At 45.9% G+C, this 18,698-nt stretch overlaps 2 protein-coding genes across 8 annotated transcripts in view; one reads left to right on the top strand and one right to left on the bottom strand.

Moving 5' to 3' along the window:
• MRAP (melanocortin 2 receptor accessory protein) overlaps positions 1-18,698 on the top strand; it is a 73,292-nt gene that overhangs the window by 51,053 nt on the left and 3,541 nt on the right. The window contains exons 2-6 of one of the 7 annotated variants that reach the window (XR_012053989.1): positions 2,487-2,615; positions 2,912-2,959; positions 3,462-3,545; positions 8,846-8,910; positions 15,659-16,648. Coding sequence is in view for 1 of the 7 variants with exons in the window: in XM_072924322.1 (XP_072780423.1) it covers positions 13,372-13,477; positions 16,549-16,648 (206 nt within the window). In the remaining 6 variants the exon portion in view is untranslated. Of the gene's footprint in view, positions 1-2,486; positions 2,616-2,911; positions 2,960-3,461; positions 3,546-8,845; positions 8,911-12,620; positions 13,136-13,268; positions 13,478-15,658; positions 16,649-18,698 lie in introns of those variants that run through there. The other 6 variants (XR_012053992.1, XR_012053990.1, XR_012053995.1 and 3 more) reach the window with 6 other exon arrangements.
• Positions 10,394-11,872, bottom strand: LOC140684284 (uncharacterized). Its single transcript, XM_072930088.1, has 2 exons — positions 10,838-11,872; positions 10,394-10,743 (listed from the first exon to the last, which is right to left on the bottom strand). The coding sequence occupies exons 1-2, from the start codon at positions 11,870-11,872 to the stop codon at positions 10,723-10,725; spliced, it is 1,056 nt and encodes a 351-aa protein (XP_072786189.1). The 3' UTR covers positions 10,394-10,722.

The following is an 18,698-nucleotide window of genomic DNA, read 5'->3' as shown; positions in this document are numbered from 1 at the left end:
AAACAGAATTGGAATAATTGAACTTCAGGACTCTGCACTTAATTCTTTTAATGTTGTTTGTGTGGGTGCAGGAAATGCCAAATCCCAGAGCAATTCTGTGTCTGTAACATTAAGTGCAACATCTTTAAAACCAAGTGCTCAGTATGGGCTTTTCACGTGGATGCAAAAGGTCTAAAAGCCTTTCCTGTGCCCTGAAAGCCAAAAGGAGCCTGCCAGAAACAGGCCTTCATTGCCTGTCCGGGATTTCAATTTGCTGCTGGAGTCTTCTCTCGGGTTTTTGTGCCAAAGGGGATCTGGCCCTGGAACCATAGAGGGTGTCTGTTGCCTTGATAAGTGTCAATGAAATTTGCCAAGTCTGTCAGGAAAGCAGAACCATCCTGGGGTTTGTTTGGCCAAAGGTGGAACATGAAGATGTCCGTATCAGTGGTGGGTGTGGGTGCTGGCAGTTTTGGGTTGTGCGGTGCCTCTGGTCCCTCAGAAGTCAGGGTACGGCTGAAGCAAGGAGGGAAGCTGCAGGTGAGGGCAATATTGGCTGTTTCTTGGTCCAGAACTGTGAGTGCTGGAAGAACAGCTTTCCTCCTTCTTTCTCTCCACCACTGAGCAGAACATTAAGATGGTGCTGCACTAAGCTCTCTCTTTTGTGGGTTGTTGTTTGGTTGGGGTTTTTTTTTCTGTCTTTTTAATGTATTTCTAAGTGGTGCAGTGAGAAGCAAGTTGCTGGGTTGCATGACTTCTTGTGGAGTTGTGTTTTTAGGTTCCACTGTATGTATGTTCAAAATGGTTTATCCCTCTGTACCCGCCCTTGTGCTCTTGGTTCATCCCAGGTTTTCCCGTCAGTACCTGTGTGTCCCATCAATCCCAAAAACCCTGACTCATGCCCCTGACCCCTCCCGGGTGACTGGACAATGGCCTGGGGCCCTCCCCTCCTCCCTCCCAAGTGGATACCCCAGTTGTCCTTCCCTCGCAGGGCCACTCCCACATCTTCTCCCACTGGCTGATTGGGTTTCCCACCCTCCCTATATCAAGGCCTGTTCAAGGCTCAGGGCTCACTCTCTTCTGTTGGATCTATTCGAGAGCTCTTGGACCCCGGAGCTCTCTTTGGAGTCCCAATAAATCTTGGACCTATCCCCAGAAGAGTGTCGCCTCCGTCCTTTCCGGTGGGATCGGCAGTGTCCTTGGACCCACGAAGGCACTCTTTAAAACCCTGCTGGTCTCAGCACAGAGTGCCTCCCATGCCCTGTCGCCCCGTGGAGCTAGCCGGGGCTAGCGAGAGATCTGCTCTTGCGAAGTGGGGACAAGACACGGCAACTTCTGGCTGATGTATCACAGAAAGGGGCATACGTGTGTGCACGTGCTTCCTGGCAAATCCAGGTGTGACATGGAAATCCTAAGTGAGGATTTCCAGCCTTGGCTACACATGACACAGGCTTCTGAAAATGGAAATGGCCTTGGCAGAATAGCAGCTGTGAAGCAAAGCAGAATTAAAATGTATGTGAGCAGAAGAACCAAGTGAAATGGTACTTCTGGGTCCTGTGTGCTCCTCTGGCCTCTGCCTGCTGTGAACACTTTGTGTTGCAGCTCAATGTAGTCCAGTTCAATGTTTGTTTGGTTTGATTTTTGTGTGTAACAAAAACACTGGTCAGTTACTCTAAACAGCTCCCCTCCTTTACTAGACACATCCCTGGTGTGGGACCAGACTCCCCCTCACCCTGGAGGACTTCCCTGCTCCTCTGGAGAGGGGGTGAAGCCAAAGCTTAGGAGCAAAGGAAAACAGCCGAACCAGGGGCATTCTATAATATATCCAAATAAGGGACTCTGTCTTCCTCCTTTTCCTGTAGTTCTTCTTCCTGTTTTCACCTGGGCTGGAAGGATGGGCATGGCCTGTATTTATCATCTGAAAGTGGTGTTACTAAATTTGTCCAGAAGTCCTGATTATAGACACTCATTTTCTGCCAGAAAACAGTTTAATTTCATTCATTTCACCCAGGATGGCTGTCTGTGGTCTCAGACAGTGTTCCCTAGGAGGAAGGGCAGCCTTTGCCTCGCCTGTGCAGCTTAGGTGGATGTGACAGAACTGGTGTGGCCTGACAAGGCATGAGCAGATGTCTGTGCTCTGGAGTGCCTTGAAACTTTTCTCTGTGAGGTTTTGGACAGGTTTCTATTTGGCTTTTCTTATGACACAGCAACCCAGGTGTCCCTTTCTTTGTATAAAGTCCAATGGTAAAGGATTGAATGACTGACAAGTGGGGCCTGGGATAAAAATGGTTCTGTTAAAATTAGGCTAAGATTGCAATAAGAAAAATTAGCTTCCTTTTAATGTCTGAAATAGTTAGGAATAAAATGCTGCGAAGGGGCACTTTTATATTTGAATTGGTGTCACCTCTCATGGATAAAATCCCATAGCGAACAATCACAGCAGAAGTGTGAAAGCCAGGATCCTTTGACTTCCACAGTGGACTTAATGTTCTTTTCCTCCTCTCTTTCAGGACAGGAAAAATCGTTAAACTCCTCCCATCTTTGCCAGAAGCTTCGGTGTTTAAGCAGCCAAAGCCAAGAGTCTTCAGCACCAGGGCTCTGTGTTACTATTGGACATGAAATGAGTACACAGAAGCTTGGTAAGTTTAAAAGAGAAAAAAGAGAAAGTTTTATTTGAATATCTGGTATTTATAGAATTCTAAAGGTGACCATGGATTGGAGGATGGAATTACCACCTCTCCGACCACACTGGTCCAAAGATCAATCATTTCTCTCCACTCACAGAGAAATTTGTAAACTATTCTATTTATACATGAAATTGAGTGGGAACTCTTGACTCTCAAATATGTAAACATTATCAGAAAGCTAAAGTTTTATGGGAACTTTAAAACTTTCAAAAGAACTATAAACGAAACTTAACACTTTTAAAAATCAGGGCAACAGGTCTGCGCTGGAGGGCTCCTGGTCCTGCCCACGCTGTGGGGTAAGTCAGAGGAATGCAGGGTTCCTCTTTTCCTCTCTGCTGGGATTAACTGCCTAGGGAATGCCATTTCTGATAGCCCAGCCCTACCCCTGTGTGCTGGAAAAGGGCAGCAGGGAAGAGGCAAATGCCAGAGTTCCTTGGGGATGATGGGGTTGTGGTGTTTGGCTGTGCCCAGGGGGGCAGGCTGGGCATTGTTTGTGTACCCAAGGACTGGTCTGGGTCTCGGGAGCCTGGGGAGCCGAGCTCTCGGTGCATTCCCAGCTCTGCCAGCTGCTGCAGGGCTGGGTGACAGCCTCTGCTGGGGCTGGGGCAGGAACTGCAGGGGAGGGCTGGGAGGATTTGGGAGCAGTGGGAGGAAAATGAGGAATGGTGCTGGGCAGTGCTCAGCCTGTGCTGGTGTCAGCGCAGCCGTGCAGGGTGCCGGGATCTGGGTACAGCTCCAGCTCTCCTGGGGTTCAGGGGTGCAGGGTCGGAGGGACTGGGTTTATCTGTGGCTTTCCAGGCCAGCAGGAACAAGGGGGAATGTGGTGCCAGAGCTGTGTTCCGTCGGGCTGCGCTTCCCTCTGAGGACAGAGTCTGGGCTGAGGTGAGATTGTTGTGAGTGCCTGCATGAGCAATCCAGGGAACTCGGAATTGCATCCGCTGCTGGGAACACTGCCTGAGGTCTGCTCAGTTTGTGTCTGTGAGGAGTGGGATTTGGGCTGCAGAGGTGCTGTTGGCACAAAAACCAGAGTAAATCCTCTCCCGGGATGAGCAGTGAAGGACAGTGTAGCAGGGAAGGGGAGTATTTACAAAGTATGTCAATATTTCTCCCAAAACTGAGAGAAATGGGGTGGAACAGAGATGGGGGTGGTTTGGTTTTTTGTCTGGGCCTGTTATTCCTTATGCAAGGTTTTAAATCTGTTGTATGATTTACTCTCCAGTATCTTTCTAACAAAAGATGACTGAAATTTAGGTTCAGGGTTAGAAGTTGGATCCATTCACTGCAAAGTCTTACCAAGGCTGGAGGGCTGGGGTGATGGCTGCTCTCAGCAAAGGTTACTTTACTAATACTGTGTCAGATTTCCCTCAGTGCTGGGCAGGAAAGGTGAGGGTTTGGATCAGGAATTCTGTGAACAAGGCCTGTGTGATGGTTGGTTTATTGTGTTTTTCAGTGAGCCAGGGCTGGCACAAGGACTTGTGCAGGTACTGCTCTGGCACCGGAGCTGTTGCCCTGTTGAGCCGTTTTAAAGGTGTGATTATGGAACATTTTGGAGGCTGTTTCTGGAATTCCATTTGTAGCTGGATCTCGCTCTGAGTGCAGCAGTCCAGGGGAGGGTTCTGACCTCTCCAGACTTGTGCTCACCTTGGTGCAGCCTGGGGCTGGAGCAGGTTTTCCAAGGAAGTGGAGATCGCTGAGGACTGGTGCTCTGGAAAGCAGGGACCTGCTGGGATTTGCTTTTGCAAAGCTGACATGAAGTTTGTAAAACCAGCACAAAATTCTAATTCCTGTGGTTTTTGGGGAGGAGGTGCAGTTCACCCTGAGAGATAAATCAGAACTCGTTTGTGATGAGGAGTCTGAGGTCTGCAAGTCCCACATCTGGTATGACCTGAGTGCTAAAATGCAGTCCCAGCCCCAGAGGGAGGCTGATGGGCTCTGCTCATTGCTGTCCTCAGCCCGCTGCTCACCCCGTGGATCTGCTCTGGTTTTAGGCTGTCTGTGCTGGAGCGCCCTGCTCCCTGCAGGGCCCTGCCCCTAACCCGACACAGAGAGAGCCCTGCTGGCCAAAGTTATCTTTTTTTATTTTTTGATCACTGTGCTGCTAGCAATGGAGGGATGGGACTGCTCGTGGGCTGGGAGCGATTCGGTGCTGAGATAAACACCAGCCTCAAGGCTGTGAGGGTTTAAAGAGTGAGCAGCTGGCTGTGGCTCAGGAGCAGTCACAAGTTCTTTGTTCCAAGGCAGGACAGAACTTTCTCACCCCAGGGGCATCTGCTACAGGGTTTATTTTGCTTTTCTAACCCATCACCTTTACTCAGTTCTGCTGCACTGGGGGTACTTTTGTTCAATGGCTTCTGTGAGAACGTGTAAACTCTCAGTTTACCCCACACAACCGCGCCCCTACACTACAAACCCTTCACCATCGTACCCACACAGTTTCTCTCTCACTCACTCAGGGCATACTCTTAATTACAGCCACAAAAACAGAAGTTATTTTATTCTTTTTCTGCTTAATATCCGTGTCTTGTATTTGTACATCAATCCCAGCTTCTCCCAAGGAGGCAGATCAAATCTTTCAGTGTCTGTGGGAGTTTCTGGTTTTCCGATTCCCACTTCTCCCCTCTTTCTGTATTAAAACCAATTTTTATTAATGGATTTGTTAAGCATTTGTTACATATATTAAGATAAATAAGGTGTTATCATTAGTAGTAGTATTATTACAATAATTAAAATGTATAATTCTGTCATAAGATTTTTAATTATGTTGTTAAATTTTACTTATTAAATAAATTGTCAATTAAGTTTTATTATTATTCTTATTTTTGATATTTCTTACAGTTGTACATTTTTATAAATAGATTTTGAGTGATTAGATAAATGTATACATTGCATTAAAATTTTTATATTTAAGTATGTGTGTTAATAAAAGAAAATTGTGTTTTGTAAAACTGCATGTTTAATATTTTTGATATTTGTTAAAAAGTCGTTTAATGTAAGGGATGTAGTATTAGATTGTTTATTTAGATAATATTTTAAATTATTTAATTGTTTTAGTGTTGTTGAAATAATAGGTGGTATAAAAAGTGATGCTACGATTTTTTTAAGTTTCAAGGCTTAAAATTACTTTTATATTTTGATTACTATTGATGGATAAAAGATTTTTTTTTTTAAGTGGTAGTTATTTTTATATTAAGAGTTAATAATGTAAGGGTTTTTAAATTATATTAATTATTTGTAATGTATTTTATTGGTATATTAAGTAAGTAAAGAATGGATTTTTTTTTGAGTAATGACAGAAAAATACAACATATTTAAACTTGAAACTTTAGTTAAAGTTAATCAAATATTTGTTTTAGGTTGGTTAATTGGTAAAGAGATATAATTAAAAGTAAATAAAGTAAATAGAGTAAAATTATAATATTTGATAGAATATTATAATTTTAAAGTTATTAAATAATAAGATTTTTATCATATTGATTTTTATATTTATAAAGAAATTTAAAGTTTATAGGTTTTTGTGGGTGTAAAAGTTGGAATTCCTGTGTAATTTACGTTTGTGGAATTTACATTTGTATTTACATTGGGTTTTTTTATTTGTGGAGTGGTGAGTGTGTTTTTTGTGTGATATTATTTTATATTTCTTATTGAAATTGACTTATGTTTTTGTACTTGTTGAGATATAAGTAAACTTTATGTTTTGATATGAGAAATAAAGTTTTGTTAAGTTTTGTTTTATAAAATTGCATAGAGATTTGCAAGATAATGAATAAGTTGTTATTATATTTTTTTAGTTAGAAGTATGAAGAAATATAAAAGTAAAAATGTATGTAGTAAAGAAGAAATTGATAATAATTAGGAATTATTTAGACAATAGCTATAATTAGTAACATATCTGAAATTATATAATTAGTAAGTATTAACATATTGTACATTATTTTAGAGTTTATAACAGTTGATAAATGTTTCATTAGCGGAAGGTTGGATAATTATGTTTGGATAACGATTTTTTAAAGTTTATTTTAAAAATAAGCTTATTTGTTATATTGATAAAGTTGAATTGTTATGTCAAAATTATTTGAATTTTATTTTTTATGTAGAAAGTATATGGGTTTTTTGTTTATTTTATTTAGGTAGAGTTAGGGTTTGGTTATAGTTTAAATTTTAATTGGTGGATGTTCCTGAATATATTTTTATATAATGTTTTTAAAAATAGTAGTTAAGATAGTAAAGTAAAAATTTTAGGATTAAAGATTAATTACATTATTTAATAATTGGATTTTTAGAAGTTTTTTTTGAATAGAGATGTTTTGAATATGATAAACTTTTTTTTTAAGAATTGAAAGTGGTTTTAGACAGGACTGTGAATTTGGATTTGGATATTGAGAGTGTGAAAGCGAAGGAAATGTGTGAGAGATTGGTTACTTACTGTGAAACTTAAAAAAAGAAATTAATGTTGTAGTTGGATTTTTATTTAAGTGTTTTTGTAATAATAACTGAGGAAAGTGATAAGATTAACAGTTTGGAGGAGGTTTTTAATGAAGTTTCATTTTTCTTTTTTTTTAATTTTGAAAAATAGTTAAAATTGTGAGATAACATTAGGTTAAATTAGAGTTAGTGTAGAGATTAGTTAGAGAGTTAACTTGGTTTCAGAGATGTATAAATAGAGAATAAAAAAGTAGCATTTAGAAATTTTATGTGTTTTTTTAGATAATTATATAAAGACATGATAAAGTATATGAAAGTTGGTTGTAAATATTATAATAATATTTTATAAATAATGTTTATTATAGAAATTAATATATTTGCATTATATAATTAGTACATTAGTAGTAAGTGTTTGAAAAAGTTAGGATAACTTAAATATTTATATATTAAGGATATAGAGTAAAAATTGTAAAATAGTATGATATTAATAGTAATTACTATTTTTGGTGTTATTTATAAAAGATAAAAATTGTGGACATTGTGATGAAAAACAGAATTTTTGATGAAATTGATGATATAAAAAACTGTATTTTTTTTACTTCTGAATAGGTGTTTGTTAGTGTTTTATTTTAGTTGTTTTAATTGGAGTTGTTTTAATTTTTTTAAGAAAATTAACCATATATTTTATAGTTTAGAAAATTATTTTTAATAAAATTTAGGAGAAGTTATATTAAATAACATTTACATTTAGACTGAATGAATTTTGATAGTAAGGAATAATAAACTTAATTTTAATAGAATATTAAAATGATAAAATGAAATTTAAGAATATTTAGACTTAAATGTATTGAATTTTAATTTTGTTTGATTTTAGTAATACTTAACTTATTGGAGGTTATTTATAAATATTTAAGGTTTTTTAAGTCTTTTAGTTTTGTAAAAATTTTAGATTGTTGTGTTATGATTATTACTTATATCTTTTATTTATTGGGAGATGTTTCTTAGTAAAAGAGTTTTTATTTATATTACATTTAAAATTGTACTAATTTGTATAGTGGTTTTTTTTTAATGTAGGATATTGATTAGATTGTTTTATGTTTTTTGTGGGCTTTGACAAAGATTTATTTATATGGTTAGGCTTTTCTACATTTGAAGTATGTTTTTATGGGTTTTGTTATTTTTTCAAGAGTTTTTGATTTAGAATTTGAAGAGTGTTGGGAGGAAATAAATTTCAGGGTTTTTTTGGATATGGTTGAGTTGTATTTTTAATGTTAGTAAGGACTACTTTTGGTAGGTTATTTTGATTTTGTGTTTGGTTATGGGGAGGGTCTCTTGTTAGATGTGTAAGAGTGAGATTGGCATTAGGGCTTTTTGTCTAATGAGTCTAATATCACTAATGTCTAATTTGTCTAATGAGTCGGTTAGGGAGGAGGTGTTATTTTAAGTCTTATAAAATACACTGAGAATTAGTTAAAATCATGGAAGAAACATTATGGTAATTAAAGGGTGTTATATTTCTTTCATTTGTAAGTTTCAGTTATAAATATTTTTTAATAACTGCTTGACATAAGGTGAGCTTAATCTACTTTTTCTGCCCCCAGAAATCATCACGCACATTGGCATCAATGGCATGATCTCTCCCCAGTGCTCATGTTTCACCCAACCAAAATCAACAGCAAAAGTTGGTTGGGCTTTAAGAACTTGAAATAACTTTGAAGCAAAATAAATCACATTTTTCTCCTGTGGTTTTTTCCTTTCAGATGCTGTACTTAGCTCTGCAGACAGGCGCTGAGGAACCTGTCACTGCAGGAACCTGTCAGGCCTCGTGAGTTCATATTCTTCCCACTGATGAATTGGAAATAATTGTTGGTTAATTGCAGAAAGGTTTTCTGGATCCTTTCCCCTCTTGTGCCCCACAGCGGCCTCGGGCTGGAAAGGAGCAGGAGAAAGGCAAAGGGACCTCCCTGGTGTCACCAGGGCACTGTGGGGAAGAGAATGGACACTGTGCGGGCAAGGGGAGGTGAGGAGTGACAGTCTGGGGCAAAATCCGAGTTTGTCTGCAGGGAAATAAGTAAGGGATATTTTGGAGGGGAAAGCTGAGGTTGTGAGTTCACCCAGCCTGGCCAAGTTGTGTTTGGACAAAGTGGCACCAGAGGTGAAGGTCAATCCAGAGCCAACCCTGCTCAACCTCTAAATCCCAGAATAAATTCTACAAGCTGCCTGTTGAGGGACTAAAAATACATAAAAACAGAACCAAGAGCATTCCAAGAGCAAACCAGAAGGTTCCTGGGAATTCCATTACAGTGTTGTCATAGCCTTTTTAACAGAGCTCTTAAGTTTTTTATTTACAATGCTGCGTTTCTCTGCTGGGATCATTCACTCCGTGGGCTGTGGGATTTTTTTGGGTTTGAACTCCCTCACGGTGGCCCTGGCACTGCTCAGGAGCTGGAGGAAAAGCAGAGTCAGCGCTCCTGGCAGGGGCAGGGAGTTTTCCCCCAGAGCAGATCCAGCAGCTGCCCACCAAAGCAGGAGGGATCTGCTTTGGCTCCTGGCTTCTGTAGAGAAAGAATGTGTTCAGCTGATTCAGGTGACATTCCAGCAGCCTCATGTCCCATCCAGCCCAGCCAGGAGGGATCTGCTTTGGCTCCTGGCTCTTGCAGGGACAGAACGTGTTCAGCTGATCCAGGTGACATTCCAGCAGCCTCATCTCCCATCCATCCCGGCCAGGAGGGATCTGCTTTGGCTCCTGGCTCTTGCAGGGACAGAACGTGTTCAGCTGATCCAGGTGACATTCCAGTCGCCTCATCTCCCATCTGCGCTCCTGCCCCTCCTGCTCTCAGCTCCCGCCGAGCCAACTGTGCCGAGGGGAATTTGTCCCACCAGCAGCAGGGGAAGGACATGGGCTCCCACCCTGGCACTTGGATTGTCCCTCTGGAGGATGCTGGCTGCTGGGATTTAGATCATTCCATACATTTGGCTGCTGAAATTTCCCAGTCCAGGGGCTTTAGCACAAAGATTGTTCTCTGTGTGGTGCCCAGATTTGAGGTTCAGTATCAGCTTTGCTAGGTCAGATGAATTATACCCACAGCCCCAAATTCCCTGCTGAATTCCTGCTGGAATAACCTGACAGTGCCTCGTGGAGAGTGGAAATTCCCATGCAGAGCTGCCACTTTAACACCAGCTGTGTCAGGAACCAGCAGAGGTCCAGGGAAGCTCAGTGGGACAAGGACAGGTCTCTATCCTATAGAACTTGCTATTTAAAACCCTCATCCCCCAGCCCCAGGGATGCCTCTGGGGTCACTTGACAGAGTTCCCTGGAATTCAACTGATTTCACCCCCCGGGGCTCAAGCTCCAGCTGATATTTTAAAGCGGGACAAGGCGGTGGCTGGATGTGCTCCCAGCCTGTGCTGAGGCAGTACATCTCTCCTGCAGAAGCTCAGCTCCTTTCAGAGCCTCAGCAGTGGCCTCAGCATGTCCTTTTCCCTCAGGAAAGAGATGCACATCCCTGCCTTCAGCACACCTCCAGTGGGACCCACCTGTGAAAGTTTTCCATTGCTTCTGCACTTCCAGCTGGCTCCCTGAAAATTTCCAAATGTCATCCCACTCGAACCTCTGATTTTAAGGCATCTCTGAGGCCTATTGCTTGGGATTTAGTATCTGTGAGGGAAGATTGCCTTGGCTTAAATGCTGCTGGTGGACGATGGCCTCAGGCTGGAAAAGAGGGAAGAGATGTGGGGTGGCTGGTACATACCTGGCAGCTGTGTGGGAGCTCAGGGAGGTCAGAAACAGGAATTGCTGTCAGAGCCCCTCTGCAAACGGCCGTGCCTCCATTCCCAGGTAATGCCAGCCGTTCCTTGGGGTCCTTCTGGGCTGTCGGTGGTGTCTGTCCGGGCTGAAGCATCCCTGCACGCCTGTTCAGAGCAGTCCCTGGCTGAGGAGCCACAGGCAGCCCTTTAGCCGTGTCTGTGCCCGCGCTGTCTGGTGCTCCAGTGCCCGTGCCGGGACGTGCGTTTGGCACACTGCGTGCCACGGGCAGGGCACGGCAGCTCCTGCCCTGCAGAGCCAAGGACAGGAGGTGGTCTCTGCCCTGCGGGGGCTCCGGGCTCCTCCAGCCCCGCACCGGGCACAGTCGGAGCGGGAGCAGCAGCCCCAGCGCTGCAACCCCGCCCGTTCGGCGGGGGTCCCGAGGGATGCGGACACGGGGAGGGGGAGGCAGGCGCTGCTGCTCGCAGGGGAGCGCGGTGGCCACGGGGCTACCGGGGCGGGGGGGCTCGGCATCCTGCGGGGGCTGCGGGGCGGCTCCGTGTCCTCCCGCGGGGCCGGAGGCGGCGCTGCGGGAGCGGTGGTGCCGATGGGGTCCCGGCACCGGCACAGCCCCGGCTCCCCGCGGCCACAGCGAGAACGGGACCCGATCCCCTGCGGGACCCGAGCCCCGGGCCGGCCGCAGCCGGAGCGGCAGCGCCCGTCCCAGAGCGGCTCTTCCTACCCAGCGCGATGCCGCGACCGACCTCAGCCCCGATCCCGCCTCGCACCTCCGGCCCTGCCACCCACACCCGCCCGCCGAGGAAGAAGCGGCTCTGCCCGGCTCCCACAGCAGGCACCGGCAGGACCGGGACCCAAATCCCCAGGCCCAGATCCCGGTCCCGCCTAAGCGCCTCGGACGCCGTGCAGCGCCGGGAGCAGCCCCCGATCCGGATCTCTGCTCCGGCGGCCCGAGCGCCGGTCCCACCGCAGCCCGGGCCGAGCGTCCCCGCAGAGCGCGGGGCGGGCGCGGATCCGCCGCCATTTACGGGCGGGGGGGGGGGAGGGGGCGGGGCCAGCACAGGTGTGTGCACAGGTGTGTGCACAGGTGCGAACAGGTGTGTGCACAGGTGTGTGCACAGGTGCAAGCACAGGTGTGAGCACAGGTGTGTGCATAGGTGTGTGCACAGGTGCGAACAGGTGTGAGCACAGGTGTGTGCACAGGTGTGTGCACAGGTGTGTGCACAGGTGTGCACAGGTGTGCACAGGTGTGTGCACAGGTGCAAGCACAGGTGCGAGCACAGGTGTGAGCACAGGTGTGAGCACAGGTGTGCACAGGTGTGTGCATAGGTGTGTGCACAGGTGTGAGCACAGGTGTGAGCACAGGTGTGCTCACAGGTGTGCACAGGTGTGAGCACAGGTGTGAGCACAGGTGCGAGCACAGGTGTGCACAGGTGTGTGCACAGGTGTGCACAGGTGTGAGCACAGGTGCGAGCACAGGTGTGTGCACAGGTGTGAGCACAGGTGTGTGCACAGGTGTGTGCACAGGTGTGAGCACAGGTGCGAGCACAGGTGTGCTCACAGGTGTGCACAGGTGTGTGCACAGGTGTGCACAGGTGCGCGGGGGGGCCCCCCTCTTTTTCTCTCTGTTGCTTTTCTTTTGTGTTTCTTCTTTTCCATACCTCTCTTATTCACCCTCCCTTCCTTCCCCCCCTCACAAACCTCCCCGCCCCCCTTTCCCCTTTAGCCCTGCCCTCCCTACCTCCCGGGCGGTCCTCCCCTACACCCCCTTCCCTATTCTCCCTCTCTATTCCCCTACTCACCCCAACCCTACCCTATTCCTCCATCCTGTCCCTCTTCCTTCTCTCCCCAGCCGGCTTCCCCGTGCCCCCTCTCCCTGCTCGTCTCCCCTCCCCTCCCCGGTTCCTCCTGCTGCCTTTCCATGATACCTTCCACCCTCCACACCTTCCTCCTCCTTCCCCAAACCTGCCTTCGATCCTTCTTTCCTCCACCCTGCCCTGCACACCCCGACCTCTCCCCACCTGCCCCCTGTCCTTGTCCCCTTCCCCTCGTCTGCCGCTCTGCTCCCCTGTTCTCGTTCCCCATTCCCTGCTCTCCTTCTTTCCCCGCAGCCACGGGACTCGGGGCGCCGAGAATAAAGCCTAGAGGGCCGGAGCCCGGCGCCCCCCACCCTCGCTGGGGTCCCCAGACGGGGCCGGACCCGCTCTGCGGGTCCCCCCATTCCGGTCCAACACATCGCCCGACACTGCCGGGGCTCCGGCTTTCCCGACATCAGACTGGGAGTAACGTAAGTGTCCGGCAAGAAGTGAGGGTTGCATTTTCAGGGCTGCTCCTACATCTCTGCCATACATTAACACTCATTGCCATGAGATGTTTTCAGTCCCAAGGCAGTCCTTGGGTTGCGGGACCCCAAAGTGATTGGCACAGGCACCAGTTGTGCAATTCTCTTTCTGAGGGCGCTGCAGTGCTGTGAAGCAAAGTAGTGGGTCAGAGTTCTGAGCTGGCTTAAAAGGCACCACTGACATGGCTAACAGAACAAACTCCTCGGAGTATTTCTGGTCTTGTGAATATTACTGGAATTACAAAGATCCGATCCCAGTAGACGGAAGCAAGTTGAAGGTTAATAAATGTAAGTATTGTGGAGTAGTAGGTGCTAATCTTGCACAGGGAAAATGTTGCGTACCTTGTCTCACTGACCTGGTTTTGTTTCCTTGCAATAGAGTCCATGCCAGTGCCTGGTTTGTGTGAATGGGTGTTTGCCTTCAGGCTGAAAAATTTCTAACAAACACTCTGGGCTTTATCTTGCAGTATTTGAAGCTGTAAGACTGCTGACACTAATTCTGGTTTACAAGGACAGATTTTTTTTGAGTCATTTGCTAATGACTTGCGAATCTGTAGTGTAGGGTGCTAGTTACCTGTGTACTGCTGTCACCAAAGTTCACTGAAAGAGCAGAGGTTTTCATAAAAATACTGTGTTTTCATCTTGGGACAAGGCTGATATTGCAACTGGTAAATATTCAGACTTTTAGTAAAGGATATGTGTATTTCCATTAGCCAGGAACAATAAACTGCAAACATATTCTTTGACCTTTCCTCCTTTGATTTAGTGCTGCTGAACTAATAAAGTGATAGTGTCCATTATTGTGCAAATGCTTTGCTGCTGTGGAGACTGATTCTGCTGAGCTTTGCAGTTTATTTCCAAGGGATATGAAGTAGCATTCACCCATCTCGCCTTGCCATAGCTCCTTCCATTTCACACCTTGCTTTGCACAGTGAAATAGCAGTGTCTTTTTATGGCTACTTGTAGTGTCAAATGATTTTGGTGTTTCTAATGTAACTGCACTGGTTAGGTTTTGCTAAAATAAAATGACAAGCTGCGTCCCAGCGGATTAACCGAGGGTGATGGGTGGAGTGACAAAGACCAGGGGAGAACAGGCAGGGTGTGTTGGAGTCACTTGGGCTGCAGGCAGTGCTTTCCCTTGATTTCTGTCAAGCCTCTGCCTGTGGTTGTATCTTCAGTTCATTAACAAAGTTACAGGCTTTACTCATTGCTTTTTAGTTTACTGAACATGGCTGCAACTGTTCAGATGTGCACTCAGAGACTAACATGGTTTTTCCCAAGGTTATCACAGTGAAATTATTATATATTCCAGGAAAATGTGATGGCCTTTCAGAATACCTTCATGTCTCTCTCGCTAACAATGCAAGAAACTGGCTTTCTGATGGTGAAGGTTGAATTCTGTGGTAGGAGCTGCTTGTCCTTCGCTTGCTTGGACAGCAGTAGGAAAAAAAGAGCAGAAACTTATTCTGCTCCACCTCTAGAACAGTTTTCTGTGCATTCAGATCAGCCGAGGGTTTATTGCCTCCAAACTTGGAGCACTTAAAGAAAGTGGTGTGATTATTCACATCCTTCCCTACAGAAAATCTTGCTCTCTAATGTTGTAGAGCAACATTTGGTGCTGCCGGGACCAGGCAAATTTTAAGCAGCTCCTCTGATTCTCTCAATTAGGACAGATTATTACCCCCAAATTCCAGTGGGGAAACCCCAAACTGCTAAGCTAAGCTAGATGTAAGTCTCTGGCATGTGGCTGGCAGAGCAAAACCCAAAAATCAGGAATAAACCTTTCCCATTTTCTCCTTAATAACATTTTTCTACCATTTGGATCACCTGGTCCGTAAACAGAGGCGGCATTTGTGTTGTGGCACTTCCCTCCCTGGCAATTGATAGGGTATTTTTCTTCAGCTGCCTGTTTTCTTGAAATTTGTAGAAACTGTGCTTCTGAGACAAGATGCTCGCCCTCTGTTAAATTTAATTTAAATTTGTTGACAGTTTTGTGGAGGAAATTACCCCATATGTGCCTAAGAGTGATCTCCTCAGCCTTATTTCCATTAAAAAGCAGGGTAAACTGAACTGATCTCATATTGACTTTTTAGTCCCACTTGTTCTGACACCGTCCGTCTCCCCCCCCCCCCCCCCCGCCCCCCACCAAAGAAGTAGAGAAGTCTGCCACCATTCAGGCATTTTTATACTCCAAGAAGATGAAAATAGACATTTTCAAAACGTCCCTGGGCAAAGGAAGAATAAAATAAGCTGCCGTCCCCACTGATATTTTTCAGTAGCCCAGCTTAAACTCCTGTTTCTGATAAGGGTACAGCTGGGCCAGCTCTAGTTTTGGGTTTAAAAGGAGCTGGGCTCATGTTCTTAATCTCTTTGTGGTTTTGATGCCAACACATACTGAACTTTTTCACAAAGAAGCACTCAAACATATTGGACTTGTTTCAAAGAACACAATGTTTTCTGTACTTTCAGAGGGAAGATTTATTTTATCTTGGTCAGTATTTGTCTCTGGAGCAAGTGAATCTTCTTTTTCCACCTCATCTGCAGTGAGCCACCGGCTGTGAATCCAGGGCAGAGCACCCAAACTTCCCAAGGCCACCACCAGCACCACAGTGACCCCAGGAAAGAGCGTTTTTGAAACGGTGGCCAAAGGTGCTGTGGGGGTGGGAGCGGATCCGTCCCCTCCCTCAGTGAGCCCAAGGCTCAGGCAATAAAACTGGCACAGCACTGAAGCCTCCATGAAAGAGCAGCTCCCTTTGCTCCCCCAGCCACCTCACACTCCCACTAAACAGGCTGTGGACACACTTAGGCACCGCCCTCTTCCTGAAATAAACCATGTGCTCCTGGCAAAGCAGGCAGCAGCTTGCCCTCTTCCATGGTGGCTGCAGGGGCACTTCAGCTGAACAGGGCAAGGGGCACTCCACTGCACTGATGTGCTGGGAGGGTCACAGGCACTTTGCAACAAACTCCCCTCGCTATTCCTCTTGGTATAAACTGCTCTCAAGGCTGGAATTCCTTTCCTGAGGGCCTCTCCTCAAAAGATCCTGCAGGATTAGGCAGTAACCACTCAGGCTTCCTGCACAGTGGTTGTGTAAAAGGAGCCACATTCTAATATCTGCACAGGCCCAGTCACCAGAACACTCTCTGGAGGCTTTCCCCAGCCCCTCCCTCGTCCCTGCTGCCATACCCTGTTAGGAGGCTCCCAAGACCTTTAACAAATTGGCACTTGGAGTCCTCTCTCTGAAAGGAGAAACGTAATGGATCAAACAGCACACCTTTACTAGAGATGATAAACCATCTTGCTGTGCTTTATTTGTGCCATGCAGAATGCACGTGACAGAATTACTCTGCTGTGCCCACAGACTCCATCGTCATTGCCTTTTGGGACGGCCTTGCTGCGTTCGTGACATTTCTTTTCCTTATTTTGCTGTGTATGTCCTGCTCCAGATCAACACCAGCAAAGTAAGTATAACCAGAGATGAAGTAAGTAGATACTGGTGTGAAAAAATAACCTGTAGGAAACATTCACTGCCTCCAGTGACCCAGCAATGACACATAACATTTATAACTGCACAGAGGGGAAACTTCTGTCAGTATTTGGCCAGAGTGTCTCTTGACCCACTGCTCCTCCTTATCTGATCAGAAAATTCAGCTCAGCAGGTTGGGTAGACATTCAGGATTAGGTCACAAACAAGCAGAGGGAAACAGCAGTCAAAGGGAGCACTAATATTCTCATTTATTGGCACCCTAGGGCTTTTGGCACGCTCATAAAAGGTAACAAAAACAATTTTAAAAGACAGTTTACCCCCCAAATAAACCACAAAGCAGGAGTTGGACTAACAACACAACAGACATGGAAATGGATGTGAAATTGCAGGGCAACAGAGGCATGTTACCAAAAAGTTTCTGTTCCTAAAAAACTGGCAGGAGAAGTCTGTGTACTTGAAAATCTCGGAGTAGTTGCAAGACTTAAACAAAGTATTCATTTTTAAAGCTTTTTTCATTTTTTCATCATGTTACTGAGCAAAATACTTGGCTTAAAAATACACATATTTATCCCTCATGTATTCAATTTTGGCCATCAAAGGGGCCATTGTGAACAAGGCAAGTCTAGAAATGTTTACTGTGAGAAAACAATTTTACAATTGAAAACAATTTCACTCAATACTGTGAGAAAACAATTTTAGGACTGAAGAAACTATTAAACCCAGTCACACACAAATCTTGTCCTTTTTGGTTGAGTTCTGTTTGTTTTGTAAGCCCCACTTCAATTCCACTTCTCCCAATTCCAGCACCGAAACCCAGTGGAGTGCTTGAAAGCAGCCACTAGTGTAAACTTGCACCCTCTTCCCTGTCATCCTCTCTGTTGTGTCCCCCACCCACTGCCCTTGGCATGACCATCATCCAATATCTCTGTGGAAACCTCACATCTCTTTTCTTATGATAATCCCAATACAATCACCCAACAAACGCATGCTCATGTCCCGGTAGGGGCTGGAGAACTTTTACCTTCATTGTTTCTCTGCTCATCCATCTCTGTCAAGCCCAGGGACATGCAGGACTCCCTGTGCTCTCCCAGCTCACCCATGGCCTGGTGAGAGGAGGCAGCTTCTCTGGGCACCCTGTGCCAGGACCTGTCCACTCTCACAGCCAGGAATTCCTTCCCAATATCCCATCCAGCCCTGCCCTCTGGTAGTGGGAGCCATTCCCTGTGTCCTGTCCCTCCATGCCTTGTCCCCAGTCCCTCTCCAGCTCTCCTGGAGCCCCTCCAGGCCCTGCAAGGGCTCTGAGCTCTCCCTGGAGCCTTCTCCTCTCCAGGTGAGCACCTGCAGCTCTCCCAGCCTGGCTCCAGAGTAGAGGGGCTCTACGCTTCAGAGCACCTCCATGGCCTCCTTTGCGCTTGTTCCAACAGCTCCACATACTGCTTGTGCTGGAGACCAGGGCTGGGGCAGCTCTGCAGGTGGGGTCTCACCTGAGTGGGAGAGAGAGGCAGAATCCCCCCATTCCCCCACCTCTTTTGATGCAGCGTTGATGCGATTTTGGCTGTGCATGACACCCATCTCTTCCCCCACTGCGTAACACTAAGGGTTAACTCTCATGGTAAGGGCCCTCTGCCCTCTGGAGCAGAGTCCTTTGTTCTTACCTGCACATCTGCACACAAACCAGGCACTGCCACGGTGTCTTCCAAAGGCCATGCAACAGCTCTCTCTACTTAGGCCACAGTGGAATCCTGAGACACTGAGAGGCCCTGGACTGGAATCCATGATCCGATTGCAGCACACACTTCTCTGCAATACCAAGTGATTTGGTGCCGGCTTTGATGGGTGACTTCGGGAGAGTGGGGAAGACTGATGCCTGTACAAGCCCTGCCCTGAGGTGTCCATGTCCCAGTCCCTCTTGTCAGCACTGCACGATCCCACAGAAATAACACAAAAGGTCTGGAGCACGGGACCACTGATTTCAAACCCATCTGCCTGCCAAGGCAGCTGATGATCACACTGCTGGGATGCAG

This window comes from Taeniopygia guttata, chromosome 1 (genome assembly GCF_048771995.1).
Source record: "Taeniopygia guttata chromosome 1, bTaeGut7.mat, whole genome shotgun sequence".
Lineage (NCBI taxonomy): Eukaryota > Metazoa > Chordata > Aves > Passeriformes > Estrildidae > Taeniopygia > Taeniopygia guttata.
Note: the sequence above shows the minus strand (reverse complement) of the source record. Positions and strands in the feature narration are given on the sequence as shown.